The 23,570-nt window shown below is 47.1% G+C and overlaps 1 protein-coding gene across 1 annotated transcript in view; it reads right to left on the reverse strand.

Annotated features, from left to right (window-relative positions):
- Nucleotides 1–23,570, reverse strand: part of Trpm1 (transient receptor potential cation channel subfamily M member 1) — a 102,364-nt gene that overhangs the window by 51,659 nt on the left and 27,135 nt on the right. Inside the window, exons 2-10 of the mRNA XM_005357808.2 lie at nt 17,070–17,149; nt 13,784–13,979; nt 10,955–11,168; nt 9,880–10,004; nt 8,537–8,708; nt 5,044–5,218; nt 4,526–4,649; nt 3,676–3,748; nt 2,810–2,910 (exon numbers count right to left, since the gene is read on the reverse strand). Coding sequence (XP_005357865.1) covers nt 2,810–2,910; nt 3,676–3,748; nt 4,526–4,649; nt 5,044–5,218; nt 8,537–8,708; nt 9,880–10,004; nt 10,955–11,168; nt 13,784–13,979; nt 17,070–17,149 — 1,260 coding nt within the window. The remainder of the gene's footprint in view (nt 1–2,809; nt 2,911–3,675; nt 3,749–4,525; nt 4,650–5,043; nt 5,219–8,536; nt 8,709–9,879; nt 10,005–10,954; nt 11,169–13,783; nt 13,980–17,069; nt 17,150–23,570) is intronic.

The raw sequence follows: 23,570 nt of genomic DNA on the forward strand, positions 1-23,570 counted from the left end.
AAGGAAGGAAGGAAGGAAGGAAGGAAGGAAGGGGAAGGGAAGGAGAGAGAGAGGGAGGGAGGGGAGAGAGAGAGAGAGAAGAGAGGAAGGGAGGGAAGGAGGCAGGGAGGGAGGTTGGCTGGGAGGGAGGGAGGAAGGAAGAAACAAAGAAAGAGAAAAGTAAAGAAAGAAAGAAAACATTCTGACATGGGATAGATGCATCCATAGGGAGGGGCCCTGAGAATACTATGCTTAGTGGAAGAAGCCAGTCACCCAAGGATAAACTCCATGCTTCCACTAATGGGAGCCCCCAAGTCGGAACTGCCCAGCTAAGCCACCCCGAAATTCTTGACCCTCAGAAATGGTGCAAGATAACAAATACCGTTGACTAAAGAAACCTTTCTGTGTAGCCCCCAGCTTCTAGGTCCCAGCACTCAGCCCTGGGCTTGATTTGCAGGACCCAGCAGCACACCCCCTGGCCAGCTCTCAGCCTTCTGAACCGGCGCCTTCTGGCTTTGTGTTCTCGCCACGATGTTCCTTCTCCTGTCCCTTGTTTGCCCTTCTCTTTCTTGCCTCTGTCTGTTCCAGGCGCCCTTCCTCCTCCACGGAAGCCAGCATCTGTCTGGTCACCATTTAGACTCAGTGTCCACTTCATTTTCTCAGCAATGTCTTTCCTGGTGTTGCATTACAAACTAGCATCCCAGATTCTCCCTCGTGCATGCTTATCTTCTGTCCTAGCTCCTCCTATAACGTGGAATCCAGTAATTATCTGTTATTTTGTCCCAAACCAGCCTCCTTCTTCCTTCCATTACCCCACCTTCACATCTACCCTGTTGTTACAGACTTCCGTGAGTCTGCTCTATTCACGTCTGTGTCCCCAACGCGTGAAACAAGAGCCCCAGACACAAGAAGCAGCCATCAACCAACGTGTCCTAAGTGAGTGAGTAAATGCGCAGCTTTGAAAACACGGTGAAAGAGTGGGATGCAGCAGCCTTTCCCTGCTGCAGCTTCTGGTCTTGCTGCTGTGTGGAGAAGGCACAAGGGTGTGGTTGCCATAGGAAGAGAGTTTCTAGTTGCTCGGGTGAACTCACCTACTCTGCTTCCTGGCTGACATCCGGGATTCCAAGAGCATCATGGGTAACCTCAGAGGAATAGCTTGTAACCTGGGCTGGCAGAGGAGGGGTTTTTCAGGGGCTGTCCAGAAGAGGGCAGCTGATGGGTGCAGGTAGTTATCAGGCACTTTAGAGATGGACACTCCACACTAAAATGGAATACTAGGGAGAACGAACAGAGAACAAGAGAACAGTGGTAGCCTAGCGGAAGACCAGGGTGTTGGTGGCATTTGCTTCAGCCATGAGGAAGGTCAGGTGGATGACGTAATTGGAGTCTTACAAACCTTGATAGGGTTGTAACATGGTAGACTAAATCTAGCAAGGAAGAGAATAATAAGGAACAGAATCCTGACCCCACCTACCTTGCTCCCAGCCCTGCTGCCTTCTGCCTGGCCCTAGAAAGGCTACCACATCTGCAGAGTTGTGGGATGAGAGACTGAGCAGCAGGTGGTGTGCATGACAGAGCCCTTAGGGCGTTTCTGCAGATGGGTTAATAGGTGTGAAATGAGTGTGGTTCTGCGCGGGGAGGGGGGGGGAGGATGGAGCCAGCACAAGGCAGGTAATAGTCATTTGTGCTGTGCCGATGAGTTCACACTCAACACAGGATGTAACATTGTAGGTACCACACCTCTAAAAGGATGTGGGCTGGCATGGACCACATCCACAAACTTCAAATATGGGCTGAGCAATTATCGCTGGAAATAGCGTCTCTGACATTCCTTTGGGTTCCTTGTGTGACTTTCTAGCCTGTCACTGGTTTATGCTCTAATTTTTAGAGCAAAGAAGTTGCTTTGATTGAAGGAGTGACTTAAGGACACCTGAGTGACTTATCACACATACTATGTGCATGTGGCCATTATGGCGGCATGTGTGTGCACATACACATAACTTGCCCTACATCACAACACCCACGATCTTCCAATATGAACATGCATATGCTTTTTCATATGCATGTTCTCGGCCACAAACATACAAAATATCCTTCAATAAAAAAACACACACACGCATGCCTGCCAATCACGCACATACATGTGCCTGCTTCCACACATCATGTCACAACACATCATAGAGCACCTACATCTGGGCTGTGCAGGTGAAATCACATTCAACACAGGGTATTACATTGTGTTACACTATTCTACAGACGTGACAGAGAATACAGCAATTCCATCACATACACACCACACGCAGAGGTCTCTAGCCCCCCCCCAGCCGAAGTTTTACAAAACAGCCTGAAAACTCAGCGCCCTAGAAGAAAACGCTGCCGTTAATTTTGATGCTCTTCTTTCAAAGGATAAAAACCCTCTTTCACCAGCAATGATGAAAGGTTCGGTGGTTAGTTTCCTCAGGAAGACCCGCTCAGTGCGGAATCAGGGCTCAGAGCCCGCCTTTCTTTGGTTTCTTTGAAGTTAAACAGCAACATCTTCCAATAATCTCGCGGATTTCCCAGATCAGAACCCTGAGATCATCTCCTGAGATCCATGTCATGATCAAGGACATACTAACACGGCACCATGCCAAGTCACAATAAATATTCTAAACTGAAAACTGTTCCAACAGGCACAGAGGCCTTTAACCCCAGCACTTGGGAGGTGAGGGTGGGAGGATCAGGGGTTCAAGACCAATCTTGCCTACATAGCACATTCTTGCCCAGCCTGGACTACATGAGACCCTGTCTCCAGCAAAACAAAAACAACAGAAAAAAAAAAAAGTTTCACCGGCCAGTGAGGGCCAAAGACGAAGATCTGACTTCGGGCTATGTCAACTCGGTTCCAAGCCAGTGCCAAGCTCAGCTGATCAGGAGCCGATGCGTTGGTTCCTGGGAAAGGAAGAAGTGAGTGTCCCTCAATTGTGTCTGGACCACCTGAGTTTGCCAGGTTCTGGGGAGGGGACTTGGGCTTCTCACTTCCCGGTGGGAGCTAGTTTGGAACTAAGTACCTATTATTTCTTTCTTGACCCCGAATGACCACCAAAGCTAAGACCTCTGCTTTTTGTTTTTTTTAGGTTTGCTGAGAAGAAGCCAGAGGCAACCTCATCCCAAGCCAACGGGGCGTGGTTTCCTGGAAGGGATGGAGGAGGAGCCAACTAATTCATTCTTTTCTCATCTAAAAAGGAGAGAACTCTGACAAGCTGGACCAAGGACGGTAAGTCCTGAAGCGGCACCCAGTGCAGCATCAAGTCTGTGGTGAATGTCCTCTTGTCCCTGTGGCCCCCAGACTAGCTGAGAGGCAGGGAGGAAATGTGCCTCCCACAGAGACACCCCCGCCATATCATAAGCTCCTCATCAGAACCTGCCTTTAGAGGCAGGGTGCAGCGTTCAGGAACCAGACCCACTGGGACAGCTATGGGTAGGAACAGCTCTGATGGGTCGGTAACGTCCGTGGGTCCCACAAAAAGCCTCTTTAGAGTCCGGTCATTCCAGCATTTCATGCTGAGGTCACCCCAGGCAACCTGGCCCGCTCAGGGTTCTTTTTCTAAAAGTCCTTAGGAGGAGGGAAGCGAAGGAGCATTCATTATTGGCAAAGCCCTTGCCAGGCAGCTCTGAAAAGACAAAAATCAGAATCACCCCTTCCCAGAGGCTCACCTTTCAGCAGGGCTGTTAAAATTGCCATCTCGACATCCTGCTGACCCTCAGAACCCATTCGAAACACGGTGACCTGGAAACGGGTGGATGGGGAAGAGACAGAATCAAGGCAACAAGAGGAAGAAGGAGCTGTTGTGTTTTTTTTGTTGTTGTTGTTTTTGTTTTTGTTTTTTTTAAAGCTGAACACAAGGACTGGTGCAGTGAAGCAGAAGGCTGGGTAGAAGCTGGGTAGAAGAGTTTTCAGTCTCCAGGAGTTTCCATGTTGCTCTTGCTGATGGGACCCTTGCCTGGATTAGGAGTTTATTATTTATCCCACCCGGGGCAGAGGGCGCTTACTCGGGATCTTCACTAAATAGCCAACAGAGCCGCTGAACACACATCTAATCAGAAGGAATACATTAACAGGGGATTTGCGAATTTAGAACTTTGTTATCACAAGTGAATGGGGAGGGCCAATGCCTCATCAATACAGTTGAAGGAAGGAAAGAGAAATGACCCTGCATTTGCAAAGGGAAGTGAATTTGACTTTGTCACCACATCTAAAGGGCTCTTGCATGCCTCTCTTCCCAGGGACTTTAAATCTGATTTATGGTTGGCGTCTCTGAGTTGAGAGACATGGTTGGTGTGACATCACCCATGTTTGCTAAGGTCTGGAAACACCTGGGACCACCTGTGGGCTTGCTCCCCCCACAGGTGCACGTGGGCAGGTAGTGTGGAATGAGTTTCTAAGTCGCCCTTTGGGAAGGTCAGCTGAAGGGTGCAGAAGTCCATCAAAGCATGCACAGCGGAGGGAGACAAGGAAACAGCTCTCTCCGTGGAATGTGTTGGGAAAGAAACTGAAGACACTCACGAGCTCTTTCTTCTTCATGCACTCCATGATAATTGCAAACAGCTGGTGTGACTGTGACTTGCTGTAATTAAATGTTTTCTGAATGGTGACGAGGAGCTGGTCCCGCAGGGACTCGTTTATGGTCCTGTTCAAAGGGATGGAGATAAAGAGGGAAGTAGGGCAACTTCCGAGTAAACGGGACGACTTTGCCCACCCGAGTGTTTTTGATTTGTGATTGCTAATGGCCGAGATTTGCGTCCAGGAGACAAAAAAAGTCACCCTGGCCTAAAGGCAGCATTAAAAACTGGCCTCAGTTTAGCTCTTTGTGAGACTTATAAGGGAAAATGAAGGAGTGAGAGAGAGGGTTCTGGGTTCAGGCAGGGATAGGAGCTCCCGGCAGCTCTCACACTGACCTTGGGAACTGGAGAGAAGGTCAAGAAAACTCCTCATGAGTTAGACTTTTCTGGGATGTCTGAGCGGTTCAAGTCAACCTGACAGAAAGCCGTTAAGAGCTCGCCCACATCCCATGCCGTTCCTACCCTCCTTCTTCACAGTATTTGTGTGCGAAGGACAAAATGTCAGAGGCACGTCCGCTGCCGTCGCAAACCACCACGGGGACAGGAGGGTCTTCTCTGAGGTACTCCAGCACAATAGAAACCACATTAGGGCCGCCTTCCACCACAAGACCCACGACAGGGACACCCTGGCCCAGCCCTGCAACACAACCACACTCCTTGGTCTTCAAGCCAGCATGAACATCACCAACTTGTCTTAAATGCTGACACCGCAAAAAGTACAAGCTTCCTGCCCCAGGGCTTTCCCTGTGGCGCTAGTGTTGACCAACAGGCGGACTAAGTCAGGGAAGGGTGACTGTGTTCATTCCTGCATTCCAACTTCATATCATGGTCTCACTGTGAACTCTGGAACCTCAAAACTCTTGAGCTCCCCTACACTTCCATGTGACCTGTAAGGAACCTGACACAGGGACACCTGGGCATAAGAGCTAAGAAGCATTGCTAAGAACGCTCCTTTAATGCCCTGCCTGGGTGTGAAGTGCCCATGCTGGAGGCTGTCTTCTAAGGATTACCCAGTGTAAGGAGGGCAGGATAAGCTAGGGAGGAACTAGCTCAATCCAGGGCCTCTCCCGCATTGGCATTACAATGCCAGGCTAGTGGTCAAAGTGCCATCTCACAGATGAGCCATTGTAAAAGAAACAGTGCCTTACTTAACTCCTGAGGAGGAATGGATCTGAACTATAAGAACACATTTGCCTGCCGGGTGGTGGTGGCGCACACCTTTAATCCCAGCACTCGGGAGGCAGAGGCAGGAGGATCTCTATGAGTTCGAGGCCAGCCTGGTCTACAAGAGCTAGTTCCAGGACAGGCTCCAAAGCTACAGAGAAACCCTGTCTCGAAAAACTAAAAAAAAAAAAAAAAAAAAGAACACATTTGCCTTCGGGACGTTGAAGAGACAAACGTGTAGCAATACGCTCTTGTTTACTGCCTCCAGAGCCAGGAATAAGGCCGTATGGGTTAAACATCCCCAATCTAAACAGCTCAAGTCTGAAACCAACAGCATTGCAGGTATCATTTTTTTTTTGATTGGAGATGATCAGTAGTAAAGGTTACGCAAATATGACAAAATTTCATCAACTCTGATGTCTGAAGCACTTCTGGCCCCTGTATATTAATCTTAGGGACAAAACCATGGACCACTGTTAGCCCATTTCTAACTACTTATTTCCAGGATTTGCCTCTGCTTTAAAAGAAGTAAATTATTGGGGTCTTCAAGAACACAGTAGGAACAGATCCAGTAGGGTGGGCTCAAGGAAGCAGGAAGTGACAGGGGAAGTCTGGGAAGCTGATGTCATATTGGGAACACAGTGGGAGTGGAGTCTTCATGACATTTGCCTACCTCATAATGTCACCCCTGCCTGGTCAGGACATATTACATAGTTGCTCCTTGACATCTCCTGGGGAATAAGTTCCAGAACATCATACTACCCGCCGCCGGACACCAAATTCAAGATGCTCAAGTCTCTTATATGCAATGGTGTGTTATCTACATCTACATTCTTCTGTGTGCTCCACACCATCTCTAGGGGACTTGAAATACCTGACATGACGTCATGGCGTGGAAGTAATTATTACTCTGTGTCGTTTAGGGATAATGACTAGGGAAACAAAACTGTACACATTAATTAAAGACTAAATTTCTCTCCTGAATGTTTCCATCTGTGGCCAGTGAAGCTCTGGACTTTAGACCCTGTTGGTATACAGGGTCGCTATTTGCTGATCAGGTCTTGCTAGGTTTCCAGAGTTGTGATCAAACATTACAAGTGCCAAGTAGGGGCAATGTCCTTGACCTCACAGATCTCAAGAGCTTCAGCTAAAATCTGCCAGCACAGGTTATAAGAAACCTGGAGACTCTCAGTGAGGGAATTCAGAGCCTCGGCTTCCCTCCTGCCAGGCCTTCTCCTGGGGATACTTTCTCTTTAGGACAACTTTGTTATCTCCAGCTCGAAGAGCTGTAGGAGAGTTGGTTTCAGCAAACAAGCATTGAAGGTATGTCATGGATAAGGAATAATGGCAAGTGGATCAAAATGGCATCGCCTCTGTCTTTGAGATTCCCATCCAAGCAGGCTTGGGAATTTACATCTCTAGGAGCGTGGTGACTTCATCTCCGGAAGCAGAGGAGAACTTGTTCTTGCCTCGGGCTCATGGAGCTCAATGCAGTAGAGGTGACTACTGAGCCCCCCTTTGCTGTCCTTGCCCCACTCAGAGGCCTAGGCAAAGGATGACAAAGGGAAGCCCACAAGTCACGGGTCCAGGTAGGACTTCCAAGTCAAAAAAAAACTTAAAGTGTAAAACAAATAAAACCAATTTATCCATCAGGATCTGATTCTTAGGACCACACTGTACTTGCAGAAGCGTGGCTATCTGCTCAAGATCAAGCCGGTCAGCATTTCAGCGTGGGGGTGGGAAGGGGTTGACAACTTTTGTAAGACTGTGACCCCTGGTAGGGTCGCCATACTACAGTGGATGGCCCCACACCCGTAAGTGCATGGTCAGCCCGATAGGACACAATGAATTATTTTTTAAAAAGAGGACATGAATTTGGGGTGTGGCAGTGGTAGGGAGACAAGGACAGATCTGGGAGAAGCAGGGGAGTGAACATAATAAAAATAAATTGAATGGAATTTTCAAAGAATTGATAGAAATATTTTTACATTGGTTCTTGAAAAATCCATAGCCTTTCATGGTGGCCACGCCAATCCTAACCACTTGATATCACAGTACCTTCCATTAGGGCCTTTTCCCAGGCCTAGGTTGTTGTGCACAAAGATATTGCTGGTGATGTTAAGAATGAGACATTCTGTGAGATCACTTAACATTTGTTTGGCAGAGTTTTTGCGTGTGGGCACGTCCCAGGAGGTTATGCCAACGACCTTGTTCTAACAAGCTCTCTCATCCTTTCATCGGGCCGGGAACCAGTCCTTTCTCTTTATCTTATCCTCAGATTTGCCCCAGCACTGAGTGTTCTTTCCTCAAAGCTGTGCCACATGGACCAGCGAGGATGGTGTCCATCAGGTCCAGGGACTTCCTCATTTGGCCATCTTAGCCCATGTGAGAGACCCAGTTCTACAGAGATATTTAATGGCCTACACTACTTATCTGTTCGTACAAATGAATCATGCTAAGTCTTTGAGAACAAACTGTTTTCCTAATAAAACATTAAAGAAAATAATAGCTGTGACTACGGTAAACAGGAATGAAGGCAACATGATGGGCAGCATCATCACCATGACAACAGTGCAGGGGTACTTCTCAGATCAACTTGTGAACTTGGGCAAGGCATTACATGGCTGCTATGTGGAGGCAATGATGGTGGCTAGGGCAAAGGGTCTGACCGTGGTCCATGAGCCTGGCAAGAATCGAAACTCTAAACATCCTTGGGTAACGTCCTTCTCAGTCGGCATCCACCCTGGTGGAGCCAGGCCCCAGCTGACGTCCACAGACTCCCGGGACTTACTAGTGTTGATCTTCTGCAGGGAGATGTGCTTTTCCAGCTGCCTTCGAAGCTTCACCTCAGCACCGTACTTGCCCAAAGTGCCGTTGTCAGCCAGGATGAAGTGAGTGTGGGAATTGTTGAGCACAGAGAGCTTGCTCAAAGGGTTGGACATGGTCTGGTAGACTCTCGTGACCTAATAAGATGCACGATACCAATCAAAGCTGCGGGACTTCCATATTGAGTCATAGGATACTCAAGCATTATGGACACATACCACACGTACACTTAGTCTTGGTTCTCTGCTGTGCACTCTGGAGGCTGTTTTCACAATTAGTGTATTAAGACCGAAAGAAACTTGTTTGCTCTATCAGTGGTTCTCAACCTTTCTCACACAGCGAACCTTTAATACAGTTCCTCATGTTGTGCTGACCCACAACTATAAAATTACTTTTGTTGCTATTTCACAACTGTAATTTGCTACTGTTATGAATCATAATGTAAACATCTGATATGCAGGGTGTATTGTCATTGTCAGAAATTGATTGAAAGGAGTAGCAGCCCACAGACTGAGATCTGCTACCTTGAATAATGGCAATCTAGTAATTGAACACTTATTTACTACAGAGAATTGAGAGCTGGCAGTAACACAAAATCCTGGCACACATTGATTTCTCTGTGTGTACCTCTATGTGTGTATGTGTGGTGTATATACATAAATGTGTGTGTGCGTGCATGTGTGTGTGTGTGTGTGTGTGTGTGTGTGGTCTACCTGAGCATCTTCCTCAATTGCTCTTCACCTTATTTTTTAAGACAAGATCTCTCACTAAATGTGGAACTCATTGACTTGCTAGACTGGCTGACAATGAGGCCCTAGGACCCTGACTTCATTTCCAACCTTGGAATTACAGTCACACGGGATCACATCTGACTTTATATATGAATCTTGTGAATCCAAAGCCAGTCCTCATGCTTGTTCAGCAACCACTATACCCACTCACTGAACTGTCTTTCTTTTTAATAGGCCAGCTATAAACAGCCTTAGATATTCTTCAGGGTTATAGACAACCTGCAGTAGTATATCCATATCACAGAACACCATTCAGCAGTGGGAAGGAGCATAGGACAATCTGAGTTTCCTGAGTATTACAGAGGCTGGAAAAACCCAGCCCTCTAAGATTGGGTACTGTGTGATACAATGTCCTGAAAGCAACAAAAACGCTATAGAGCTATGTAACACGTTAGTGGCTTCAGGGTTAAAGAGGAAGTAAGAATGGTATTTCTTACAACAAAATATGAATTTAAAATGATCTCAAAACACAGACTTCAAGTCTTAAAACCCATCAATGTCTTCAGAGAAAACTTACATCTTTGCCAACCAGGTCTTCCTTGTTCTCCACCATGCCCCACGGAGCGATTCCTATTGCACAGAGCCGGCCTCTAGACTTGGAGGAATGGTCTTTCAAGGCATCCCCCACGTGGCTGACGACCCCTGTAAGCAACCACAGGCCAAGTTTCAGGTCCTTCTAACCTCAGGGGTACCTGCTCTGAGCCCCCATAATCCCCAGGATCAGGGTGGGACCTGTTCCCTTCACGAAGAGAAAACATCCCATGAGTCTGTGCTCATCATAACTGATGATCCTGTGTTAACTTCTGGAAAATAAGAGCAGCACCCACGGCAGCTGGGTAAGAACTTCCTCTACAGATTTCTGTGCCCACAGCCGGAAGTCCCTGGGATCTCGTTGCTAGTGCTTGGGTACCTTCTGCTAACAGCAAGAGACAGACCACTAGGCATGTTCCTTCACTCATATATGCCCCAAGGCCTATTGGCTTGTGGAAAAGAACATTTGTTCATGGCTATCCTTAAGCAATGGCTAGGCTGGGTGACTCAGATGTTCCCGACCATCTCTGTTATTCCCACTGAACTTTGGACCTCAAATGTCCCGCCCTCCAAAGTCCCATATTAGATGCTTGGTGACCAGCTGGGCACCGTTGGGAGGTGGTGAGACTATAGAGAGAGGACCCAGCATGTGGTTTGTGGGTCACTGGGGTGTGCCCTTGAAGAGTTGTCCACCTCTCTTTGTTTTGCTTCACTGCACACTCCCGCCACGAGGTACTGCCACAGGTCCAAAGACACGGGGCCAATGGACCGTAGGCTGGAACCTAACACTGCGAGCCAGAATAAACCTTTTCCCTTTAGAAGCTGATTGCCTCAGGTGCCTGTTCGGTGATGCAAAGTCGCCTAACAAAATTACGTTTATACTCTTTAAAGAAATCTATTGCAATTTCAGGAAAGCCCTGCTGAATGAGTTTCCCTCTTGTTACAGCTAGGATCAGGATTTCATGTGTCCAGTCTCCTGGCTGTTCTCATTATGAGGCCCTCTGCAACCTCAGCTGAATTGCAGATGTGCCAATTCCCAGCGAGGGCAGGGCCCCTCTTACCAGTGCTCACACCCCCCGTGAAGATCCAGGCCCCGGTGGTCATGGCGGCCTTGATCAGGCCTTTCCCAAACACCTGCTTCAGCTTGGGCTGCATCTCAAAGCTCTGGAGGCCTCCGTGCACGGATATCAAAAGCTTGGGGAGCTCCAGCTGCCAATCTTTCACCATGAGATGGAGCAAGGAATCTGGCTTGGTGTCATAGGAAACGCGGATGTACTGCAAAAGAACGCACAGTGCTCACCTCCTGATCTTGGTTTTGTCTGTTTTGTCAGAGGGAGCGGGACTACCACACATGTCCAAGGAAGAGCTCCCTCAGGGCCTCGAGGGCCTCTGTGAGCTGGGCCCTCTGCATTAATCTGCAGCCACGTGACTAAAGAGAACTTAGGGAAAGATGGTCAATTTAGCAGAGGAAAACACAAGACATCAGTGCCAAGATCCAAATGTTGGTGTTACCATGACAACCACATGCGAAAACTCTATCCCCGTGCAGTAGTGGTAAGAGGTAGATAAGGGACGGTGCTCCAGAGGCCCATGGGAGTTTACTCATACATCCTATATATGAACATATAGCAAGAAGGTGTCATTTATTAAGTAGGGGGTGAAATTCGATGCACTGGGATCTTGACTGTAGGTTTCTTAGCCTCTAGAGCTCACACCATACATATCCGTTTATAAAGTCCCTCATCTGAATTATGCAGGAGAGGATGTGGGGGAAACGGAACACTCCTGCATTGCTGGTGGGAGTGCAAGCTGCTACAGCCCCTTTGGATACCAGCGTGGTGATTTCTCAGAAAATTAGGAAACAACCTTCCTTAAGACCCAGCAATACCACTTTGGGGTATATATCCAAAGGATGCTCAATTGGGTCACAAGGACATGTGCTCAACTATGTTCACATCAGTGTTGTTTGTCATAGCCAGAACCTGGAAACAACCTAAATGCCCCTCGACCAAAGAATAGATAAGGAAAATGTGGTACATTGACACAATGGAATACTATACATCAGAAAAAAATAATGACATCTTAAAATTTGTAGGCAAATAGATGGAGCTAGAAAACATTACTTTTAGTGAGGTAACCCAGACCCAGAAAGACAATTATCATATGTAGTCACTCATAAGTGGCTTTTAAACATAAGGCAAAGAAAACCAGACTACAAATCACAATCCCAGAGAGCCTAGATAACAATGAGGACCCTAAGGGAGACAATAGGATCTAATCTGCATGGGAAGTAGATAAAGACGAGATCTCCTGTGTAAATTGGGAGCATGGGGACTTTGGGAGAGGGTTGAAGGGGAAGGGAGAGGAAGGGAAGGTAATAGAGAAAAATGTAGAACTCAATGAAAATCAATAAAAAAATATTAAATAAAAATGGCAATTAATAATAAAAGTCCCCCATCTAAAATGTTGTAGTGTCCATTTATCAGGCTAATGTGAATTTCTGAATTGTTTATAATGACTATTTTAAGTGACTTAGCACAGTATCTTTACATCACACAAGAGCTGGTAAAGATTCTGTCTTCTTTTGTCAGGCATTCAAACATATCTCAGTGTCTTGTACTTTGTTTGCAAACTTAATCTTGAAAGAATTGATTCGCAGTGGTCCAGGAAGTTGAGGAATGCTATCATTGAATGCATAGGGAAGGATCATGGGTCCACATCTGAACTAGTTTCTTCTCAGAGTGAAAAAGATACCAGTGGTCAGGGGCCATGATTCCTCTGTGTTGCCATTTTGTGTCCATTCTTATATGTAGGGTGCTAGCCCAGAAAATCTTGTGTTGTGGTATTTGGAACATAACTGAATTTTATTTATTATTATATACATTATTTATTTACATTATTATTCTAATGTTGGACCAAATGAAACGAAATTGCAAAAATAATATTAAGAGTCAGCAGCAGTCAGCAGCATGGGGTTCTGGGCTGGCACCTCCCCTCACTGCAGGACGCACCAGAAAGGGAGCTAGCTTTCCCTACCGATAGCAAACTGTGAGGGACTGTTCCCCTCCTCTTGCTGTCTGAGAAGGCGCAGGGAAGCTGAGCTCAGAGAATGCTTGTAGAGGCTCGGCATGCACGGCGGAGGGTACCAATTCCCCTGCTATTGGGACTGTTGTTTAAAGAGCTTTTTATCACTAGGGATGCTGGTGGGGTTTTTTGTTGTTGTGATTTTGTTTGTTGTTAAGTTAGCACAAGCCAGAGCCAGGGTCATCTGGAAAGAGGGAACCTCAACTGAGAAAGCACTTTTTTTTTAAAATCAGACTGGCCTGTAGACAAGTTTGTGGGGCATTTTCTTGATTAATAATTGATGTGGGAGGGTCCAGATCACTGTGAGTGATGCCACCCCTGGGCAAGGTGGCCCTGGGGTATATAAGAAAGCAGACTAAGCAAGCCACGAGGAGAAAGCCAGTAAGCAGCATTCCTCCACGGCCATGGCTTCAGCTCCTGCCACCAGGTTCCTGTCTTGAGTTCTTTCGATGTTACCTGGAAACAGAAGTAGAAATGAACCCCATTCTCCTCGTTTATTTTTGTCACAGAGTTTATCATAGCACTAGAAAGCAAAGAAGGGCATCAGGAATGGGGCAATGAAGACGGAGTACAAGGTTGGGCTGGGGAGTGCCTTGTGGTTTAGAGCTTGGGGTGGATTCAACGAGGCTGCGTGTTCTCTACAGTGATCTAAAAATCCATCTGCACAGATCTACAGCGTGGACTTGCGGCAATGTGCCTATGAAGGTTCAGCTGTAAGTCGGAGGAAGACCCAGGTCTCTGCATCCGGGAGACAGGCACTGGTGAAGGCTGGGTCCTTGTGCACAGAGCCCCATCACTCCTCTTACCATGGCTTTATTGTAGTAGCCCCCACCCTGGAACTCGAGACTCCCATAGGAGTCTGTTGGGTAGCTCTGGGTGTGTTTGCCGACGGACCATTTCCCGGGCTGAGTGTCCACCTGCTTGCTCTCCTCCCCTGTTGTGCTGGGAGCCCCGCTGGGCAGTGGAGGGATGTGTTGGTTGATGAGCTGCCCACAGCAACACCTGGAAGAAGAGCAAGTCAGAATGTTCAGCAACATTCCCCCTCCCCTCCCATCAGTGAGTATAAACCAGCCTGCACTGGTGAGCTGGGTCTAGCCAGAGCCACAAGAATGTCTTAGTCATCGGCTTCATGGGGGACAGAAGTGATCCTGGCCATTTCTGTGCCCAAAAAGCGACACCTCACTTTCCACGTACCAGGCTGTTTACAACACATTGGATGGCCTTTCTTTCTCACTGAGTAAGAGGTTCTCTTTCTGCTGTCTTGGGGACATTAACAGGCGCGGGGCCCTCTGAGCACTGCTGAGCAGTTTGTGGTAAAGTACAACCATAGCCTTGGAGTAGATAAGTGACCTTCTGGAATTCTATGGCGCTACAGGGTTCTTCTGGTTTTTAGTTAAACCTTCCTGCCTGCCCAAGTAGCACTGAGGGCTGAGTCGTCCTGTCCTGAGTAGCCATGTGTTGGGCTTTGCCCATCTTGGTTTTCAGTGCCTCTCCACAGCTCAGTTAACCTCTCTCCTTCCTAGTTTCCTCTGAGCATGTCCCTTGGTTTTTCCACGTATGTCCAGGGTTGCCTTTGTCACTGTTCTGATTGGCTGCCACATAGTTCATGCATGAACCACCAAAGCTTGGAATGTCCCTTAGGGAGAACAGCAAGGGCACAGAGTGATGTCTTGGTACCAACGCGGAGGGCTTTCCTTCCATCCTTGTTTTTTCATCAGTGTTGTGAGCTGATATTTGGGGTTTCTTTCTTCCTCCCTCTCTCTCCTACTCCATTTGCAGATCTCCTCTTTCTTTTCTTCTTTCCCTTCCTCCTCTCTTTGTTTCTCTTTTCTATTCTTTTTTCTCCTTTCCCCTTTGGATCCCCCCATTCCACCTTCTCCCTCCCTCCCTTCTTCCTACCTCCCCCCATCCTTCCCACCCTCTGTCCCTCCCTCCCTTCCTTCTACCCTGCCTTCCCACCCTCTGCCCCTCCCTTCCTTCAAGTTGTTTTCACTGTCCTGGGTTCTTACAAAAGTTCATGTACATTTTAGAACTCGAGTGTCAGTTTCTATAACAAAGCCACCAGAGGGGTAACGTCAGTCAGGCTTCTGTGGCTGTCATGTGTGGAACATTCGGGAGATTTGTTTGTGTTCTTACTCCGAGACCACAAGTGGAGTTGGATATCAGTTGGGAGGGTGGAGTCCACATTCAGTTAGCCAGAGTGAACCATAGAGTTTTCTAGTTGACTAGAAGAAGATAAAGGGGCACACAGAAAAAAATGAGGAGGGGCCTTTTTGATCAGGGAAGGTGGAGAAGAGGGGAGGTGATTGTTTCTTCATCATTCTGTGAATCTTTCAGCTTTATTCCCTTATTATCTGACTCCTGAGATTTATTTTTTAATTGAACAGTAAAAGAAGCTACAATAAGGAGGAAAGACTTAGTTCACAGTTTCAGAGACCTCTGTACATCATGGCAGGGAGAAAGATGAACAGAACAGGTCACCTCTCAGAGGCCAGGGCACAGCGAGGAGGCCCATGTTAGACGTTATTGTTCTCTCTCTTGCTGTACCAGGGTCCTGGCCTTGGGGATGGTGTCTCTCACATTCTGGGCAGACCTTCCTCCCTTAGCTACCTCTTTCTGTAACCACCATTACAGACAAGCCCAGAAGTGTGGGCCACTAATAGATGTGTTTCTTAATCTAGTCAATTTGACATCAAGATTAGTTGTCAACTGGGATTAAGTTGAATTTATGGGTCATTTTGTGAGCATTGCTGTTTTAATAGTGACATATCTTTGGATATGTGAACAGGGATGGTTTCCAAACTGCTTGGAACTTCATTCATTTCTTTCACTAATATCTAATGTCTCAGTTTGGGAATCTCTATTACTGGCTTCGTGCAACTAGTCGGCAGAGTGCTCCCAACATGTTTTGGGCAGAGTGTGTGGAGGATTTGTGTTGTTTCTTCTGGAATGGCTTCAGAAGTCAGTGGAGAGAGACTGTCTGGATGTGGGTTCGTTCTGACTGCTAATGAGGACCAATGTGGAGGCTTTAGATCACTGACCCTAATTGCACCAGTTACTTAAGTGTGCTTCCGTTGGGTATTTCTCCCCTGAGCTAGCTTCGGTAGCTTGTACCTTTCTGGGAATTTGCTAAATTCTAATTTGTTGTACAAATCACAGTATTTCTTCATGCTGGTTTCCGTTTAAGACCAGCTGTCGCTCTCAACCCTGCCATTCCAGTCCTCATCAGCTTGGCTGACTGATTCCCAGGATTTTGTTCTTTTTCCAAGAACAGCTTCTGACTTCTGCCACCGAGGTCCCTCTGTCCTGCAGCGTGGGCCGCCTCATTTGTCTCTTGAAGCAGGGCTGTCTTCTGCCTGCTTTCCGTCCACTCTGCTCCTATTTTTCCCGTGGCTTCTGCTGGATGGCTAGGGTGTTTATTTAGAAGTTCCTCTTTCTTAATCCAGGGGTTTATGGGCACAAATCTCCCTCCCAGCCTATATGAGCGCATCTCCTCAGCTTCTCTGTGTTATATCTTTATTCTAATTTATCTTGGAATATTTTATTCCCCATCTGATTTCAACTTTGATGTGCGGATTACTGAGGAGTATCTTTACTTTATGAGGTGCCAATATTTTTTTCTTCTATTGATTTCTGACTTTATTTAATTATGGTTCAGGACTAGGCTTTGACTTGTTTGGGAATATTGAGGCTTATGTCACAACTTGGCCTATGGTCTGTACTTGAAAAGATTGCTTGGTCATGTATTCTGCAGATACATTGTTTCAGTCTTTCCCAATGATAGAAGTTCCTTCCATGTAAACAAATTAGGGAGTTGAGCTGCAGACACCCCAGAAGATATCCTGAGACTTCCAAAGTTCTGGCTGAGAGAGAGCCCAGGGAAGAGGTACAAAGAGAAATTCTCTGTTGGGGCATTAGCCTGTCATCAGAGGCACTTAATAGCCCCATGAATCTGTATTAGTGGCTCCCGTGGTGACAAATTCTGGCATGTCCTTGCCTCCACTCCCTTCTCCCACGGACATTAGAATAGTTGCTGAGGCATGCTGACGAGCCCTGACTCAGACAAGACCTCCACAATAGCACCCAACATACCTGTTTGGGTCTTTTGTGCTGGGAATTACAAAGATGCATTCCCTTTTGCAAAATGTTTTCTCTATCCAAGCTTTCTGACCCTGGAAGAGAAAAGAATAAAAATTAGATTCCATAAGCCATCACCAGGGTTCATGAAAAAAATCATAGGGCATGCAAGACGGGTCAGCGAGGAAAGGTGTTTGCCACCATGCCTGACGAGCTGAGTTCAATCCCTGGAACCCACATGTCAGGAGAGAAGCGATTCCTGCAAGTTATCTTGTCCTCTGCTTCACCCATACCGTGTACTCATATATGAGTACAATCAATCAATTCATTTTTTAAAAAATTAACATGACATTAATGGGATGTTTCCTATTCCATGTGTGTGTGTGTGTGTGTTTCTTTTCTGTAATGCTGGGGAATCAAACCCAATGTCTCACTCAAGGCTGAGCTGTGGCCTTGGCCTTGCCTATGATACCTGAGTGGTCATTTCAATTGAAGGGTCGCATGTGTTTAGGGATCTGGTGTTTTGTAAGAGAGGTGGCCTAGAAACATGTGTTTGTTTCCCAATTGCTGGACTTAGTTCACTGGCATCCACTGGCTGAAGATCTCCTTTGTGCAAGGCTGATGTGGGATATCCTTCTTTATATGTGCTGCTTTTATTGGCTAATAAATAAAGCTGCTTTGGCCTATGGCAGAGCAGAATATAGCCAGACTGGAAGATATATATATATATATATATATATATATATAGACAGAGAGAGAGAGAGAGAGAGAGAGAGAGAGAGAGAGAGAGAGTAGACAAAGTCAAGGAGATGCCATGTAGCTGCCGAAGGAGAAGGACATGTTGGAGCCATACCAGTAGGCCACAGCCTTGTGGCCATACACAGATTGGTAGAAATGGGTTAATATAAGATGTAAGAGTTAGTTAATAAGAAGGCTGAGCAGTGTTGTAATTAATATAGTTTAGGTGTGGTTATTCAGGTCTGGGTGACCAGGAATGAATGAGCAATCTCTGGTTACACTCTGTACTGGGTGCTGTGGAGACTTTCAAAGGAAAAGGAGGCAGAGGGCACATGTCCTTTGCCCTCTAAAAATAGCAGGCGATGGCTGAGAAAATACAGGGAGAAGGGGTGGGGCAGCATGGGGATCCAGGCCACAAGGATTGGGAGAACTTCCTGCGGTGGCTTTTTTTATGGAGAAGGCTGAGGCCCAGATGCCTTTGTTCGAGTTATATTGTCCTCAGAAACCAAAGCACCCTCATCTGGAGGAGGCTCAGAGCAGTGAAGTGATTGGCCTTGCTCAGGAGGAGACTCTAAGTGCAGTGTCAGCAGATCCCTCTGGGAGCAGGGGCTGGGAGGGCCCTGGCAAACCTGTCCAGGCTGACTGGAGGAGAGTTAACAGTGTATGTATGTGTGCGTGTGTGTGTATGTGTGCGCGCACACACTCATATGTGTGTGTTTACACATGTATGCACACCCTGGGGATCTTCAGTCCAAAATCTTTATATATGCTAGGCAAATACTCCACCACTGAACTAAAGTCCCATGCACAAATAATTTAATAATTGCCCAATGATGGTTCTCCACCTGTGTGTCATAACCCCCTTGACAAACTTCTATCTCCCAAACAATATTTGCATTACAACTCATAACAGTAAAAGTACAGTTATGAAGTAGCAATAAAAATAATTTTATAGTTGGGGGTCACCACAACATGAGGAGCTGTGTTAAAGGGTCACAGCATCAGGAAGGTTGAGAACCACTGGGTCTTGAACACTGTGCCTTGGAAGCTGGTGCTTTTGTGTTCTTGACAGAAATGGATCAGCTCAGAGGATAGAACACAGGGAAGCAGGAGCTTCATCCAGCCCAGAATCCAGGAGCAGAATGTTCAAGCCCAGCTCAACAACAAAGCAGACTCAAAACTCTTCATGTGAGAAATTTATAGTCTCCAGAAGTTAGTATATAAAGCATATGTGTATATCTGTATAACATTTACTGATAATAAATCATAAGTAAATGCATCTAAATAACTATTTGATTGACATTATATGTTGTAATAACTCTTTGATATTATAATATGTATCTTTGCCACTTGCTGGGGATGAAAGCAATCCTGCATACTAATCAACGGATGTACTTCTTTATCTTTCCATAAAGAATTCAGTCTTCACTGAATATCTGATACTGCATGGTTCAGATCATCTTTAACACCACTCAGAATTGATTGATGTTTTAGTTTTATAATTGTAGGCGTTGAGAGTGCTGCCTCACATAAACACACCGTGCAGACTGTGTTAAGGACCATTTCCAAACTGTTGGAAATTTATTCCAATCCTAAGACAAAACTCAATGACTTTTTAGAATACAGCTCAAGTCCACAAATCAAATAGCAGTCTTGAAAATCAGATGTTCTAATGCATCCAGAACTACCCTTACTTGGTGCTTACATGCTGAGAGGTGGCTAGAAAAATATTACACGTCTTTACTTTCCATAATTCAATCATCTTGCTTCTATAAGAGGACCGCAGTTAGCAAAAGCCCCGGGACTCAGCAGAGACCACGGTCTGAGCCTATGCGTTTCAGGTGGTAATGGCTGCACTTGCTGGCCTGACGCCTGCCCAGTGCAGAGCTCTCATCTGGGCAGTGCACTCAAGACCCAGGCGCTAGGAAGCCAAGTCATATCACACCCATGCACACCACCAGAGAACTGTTGCATTCACGGTGTGTTTGGCTTTGAGTTGATGTCTGGTCATCCCAGTTAAGACACCTTTTGCAGTACCCAGTGTTTCTAGCTCTCCACCCTGACACCCTGCTCCACTGGGATCACCATTAACAGTTTAAGAAGGTGGGTGTGGTGGCTCACACAGCACTCACAAGTCTGATGCAGAGTTGTCAGGAGTTTGAACTACTAGTGAGACTCTCTGAGAAACAAAGCCATGGTCTGGATTGGTTGTTCAGTGGTTAAGAGTGCCAGCTTCTCTTCCAGAGGACCAAGGGATTCTATTCCCAGCACCCAGGTGGCAGTTCACAGTCAGCTGAAACTCTAGTTCCAGGAGACACAACACCCTCTCCTGGCCTATTTGGACACCAGGCACTCACTCAGGCAAAACACCCATACACATAAAATAATAATAATAATAATAATAATAAAAAGGCCAAATGAATGCCTAGCGTCTATCTCTTCTTTTGCTTTTGGGAACCCTGGAGTAAGAAAGGCAGGAGGGAGGATGTTGAGGAGGAGGCTCAGTGGGTGACCTAAATTAGAATCCCAGCATACGTAAAAAAAAAAAAAGACAGGCATGGCCTGTTTCTGCACCTCCAGTACCACAGGGAGGTTTGTGTGGAGACAGACGGGTCCTGAGAGCTCTCTGGCTGGCCAGCCTAGCTGAAGCTGTGAACAGTGAGCAGTGGGAGGAGAGCCAGGGAAAGGCCCCGGATGTCCTGCCCTGGCTTTCACACTCACCTGCTTGGGCATACAAAGTGGATTAAGAAACTGGGCCAAGAGTCTGTGTTTCTTCCACCCTGGGCCCAGGCAGCACAGAGATGGAGCAGCCTCAGTGTGTCTCTTTCCCATGAGGCATCAGCTTTGCTTTTCCTCTCTAGTTTCTGAAAAGGTGGATCTTCCTGGGTCTCAAACAACTGCCATTGTTTGTGGCCCTAATCAAGTACAGCTGATATCGTCAGCCCTGCTTCACTCAAAATCCTTTGCCCCAGTGAATGCTAGCATGTGGGTCCTGGGCGAGCAGTGGGAAGGATATGAGGGAGAGCGGGCTGATGAGAAAGGGGAGCTACTAGTTACCTGTATGTTTACTTTTTTGATAGACTCATCTGTAAAACAGCCAAGGTGTCCTGTGTAAGATCAGAGTCTGAATTCTCTAGGTTTTAATGCAGCTTATGGTATAAGGTCTGAGTGAGGCTGCCCAGACAGCGTCATGTCAGATCCTGGAGACGTTTGCCCATGAGAAGAGCTGGGAAGTAGGGGTTCGAAGTGATATGTGGGGGGTCACAAGCTGTGTTAACAACTTGACTTTCTTGTCTGTACTTGAAGGAGGGTGACCAAACACAAAGAATATGGGAGGAAGTAGGGCTGCTAGGACATCCTCTTGAGAAGGCTAGGGCAGGGGGCAAGGGTGACCTGGGCAGGCTGCAAAGGCGGGGTGTGACTCTGTCCTGGCAGAAACGGGAGAAGTGGCTTCCAAGAGTAAACACTGGTTTTCAGCTACATGAGTCTGTTTATGCAATGGTCATTTCTTGGGCCAAAATTAACAACAAACCCCCCAGTAAAATGGCTGATTTGTGGGCCAGTTTAGCCAGGAGAAACCACTCATTTCATGTGTATATTTAGAGCAGACGACTCAGACTCTCCCCCATGGCTGCTCGTCCCACACAGGAGCTTGGCCGGACTCCTGCATACAAAGTACGGGCTAGTTGGCGTTAGCACTTAAGAGGAGTCTAGACTTCTGGCTTCTCCTCATATCCCCCCAGGAGGTGAGGAAACTGGCTGACCCTCCTTCCCATTGCAGGTGACTGTGGGGCTCCACCCTTGCCTGTATCCCGGAAGGAGGGGAGCTCACCAAGGGGAGTGCCAGCTCACCAGGATAGCTCTCCATTGCAGAAAGTCAGAAGGCTCCTTATCCAGAGAGCTCTTACATGCACAAGGGATTAAAGCCCACAATCATCCCTTCCTGCTCCACCCTCTGCTTCAGGGGAGGCCCTGGCTTATGGCCAAGGCCTTTCTGGCTCTTGTGTCTCAAGTTAGACACAGTCTCTCCACCTCTGTGACAAAGCAAACCCTAACATTGTCAAGCTTCTTCTGGAGAATGGAGGTGATGTCCCTAATTTGGGGACTTTGAGCTGGTGTCAGACTCAAATGACATGGTGCCTATGATGGCAGGGAGACCTTATTTCTGGTGGCTGAATTTCAAAATCCCTCAGAGGCCCAGGGCTAACCTGTGTGACGTGCCAAGTGTCCCAGTGTCGGGGCTCCCTCTGTCCTTGCCAGGGACATTGTCCTGGGGACACTTCAGGGGGAATCCAAGGCAGGGGAGGGCCAGTGTCTTCCTCAGGAGTGTGCACTGGTCAGCTGCCTGTCTCTAGTGAATCCCCTCCCACCATCACCTAGACAAGTGACCCCAAGTAAAGTCACACACAGAGACACTGGGAGGGGGACTAGATGGGGAAAGGGGCGTTAACAGGAGATAGAGGGGATGAAAGGAGGTAGCCGTGCAAATAGGATCAAAGTACATTGTACACACGTGTAAAATTGTCCAAAGTGAATAATTAATTACGGTATAAGCTACAAGACCTAAAATTTTCCTTAGAGCTTGCAGCTTGGCGCTTTCGGTCCCATTTTGGGGATTGTACGGCCATCAGCACCATCTACACCAGATCATCTCCAGGGCTCCCATGAAATAGTCACGTGGGCTGACTAAAGGGCTTAGCAGCCAAGTCACTTGTCGCCAAGCCTGGGGTTCTGAGTTCAGCTCCCAGAATCTACATTGTAGCAGGAGAGTACTGACTCTTAAAAACCGTGCAGGACACCCACACCGTGGTAAACACACACACACACACACAAATGTGCACGCATGCACACGCAAGCACCCCCCCACATACACACATACACACACACATACATGCACACATACACGCGCGCACACACATACACACACACACAAATGTGCACGCATGCACACGCAAGCACCCCCCCACATACACACACGCACACACACATACACGCACACATACACGCGCGCACACACATACACACGCGCACACACATACACATGCATGCATTCACGCATGCACGCATGTACCCACACACACACTGAATAAAAACATTAGAAATGATCATGGACTTGTTAGTGTTTTTCCTATTCACCCCACTACCCGCTCCTGGCAACAGCTGTTATGTATATGGCATCTTAGATGAGTAGAATCACGTGATCTTCCACACCTGGCTCCTTACACTTCGTGTGATGTTTTCCAGGTTTATCTACATCCCAGCCCGCATCACTATTGAATTCCTTTTCACGCACCCACAAAGTTGTGAGCTGTTTCCGGGGTTCCCACCACTGTGAGGAGTGCTGCAAGACAGGGAAATGTTACTGCCAGAGAAAGGTTGAAGAGAATTCCTACTTGTAGTAGGGAGTGTATAATTTTTCTCTAATTTCTTGGTTGTTTATATTGCATTTTTAATTTTCTAAAAATAAGCATGGTTTGTTTTAAAGAGAAGGAAAAGAGACTGTTCCCAGGGTGACCCAGTCAAAGTGAGGAACTCACACCTGCTATCCGGCCACAGCAGCAGGCTCTGAGCCTAGGCTTCTTGTCACCCCTGGGCACGGCTGCAGCATCACTAACATCTTCTAGTAATGTTGCTGGTGGCCATGCCATAGTCAGCTTCCTGCCACTGTGATAAAATCCCAAGGAAACTGAGTTAAAGGAGAAAAGCAACTCACATCCCTAACTGCTGGAGATGGCCTTCCTACTCGGTGGGCGGGACTCCACAGACTCATCATGGGGG

The sequence above is a fragment of the Microtus ochrogaster genome, chromosome 22 (genome assembly GCF_000317375.1).
Source record: "Microtus ochrogaster isolate Prairie Vole_2 chromosome 22, MicOch1.0, whole genome shotgun sequence".
Lineage (NCBI taxonomy): Eukaryota > Metazoa > Chordata > Mammalia > Rodentia > Cricetidae > Microtus > Microtus ochrogaster.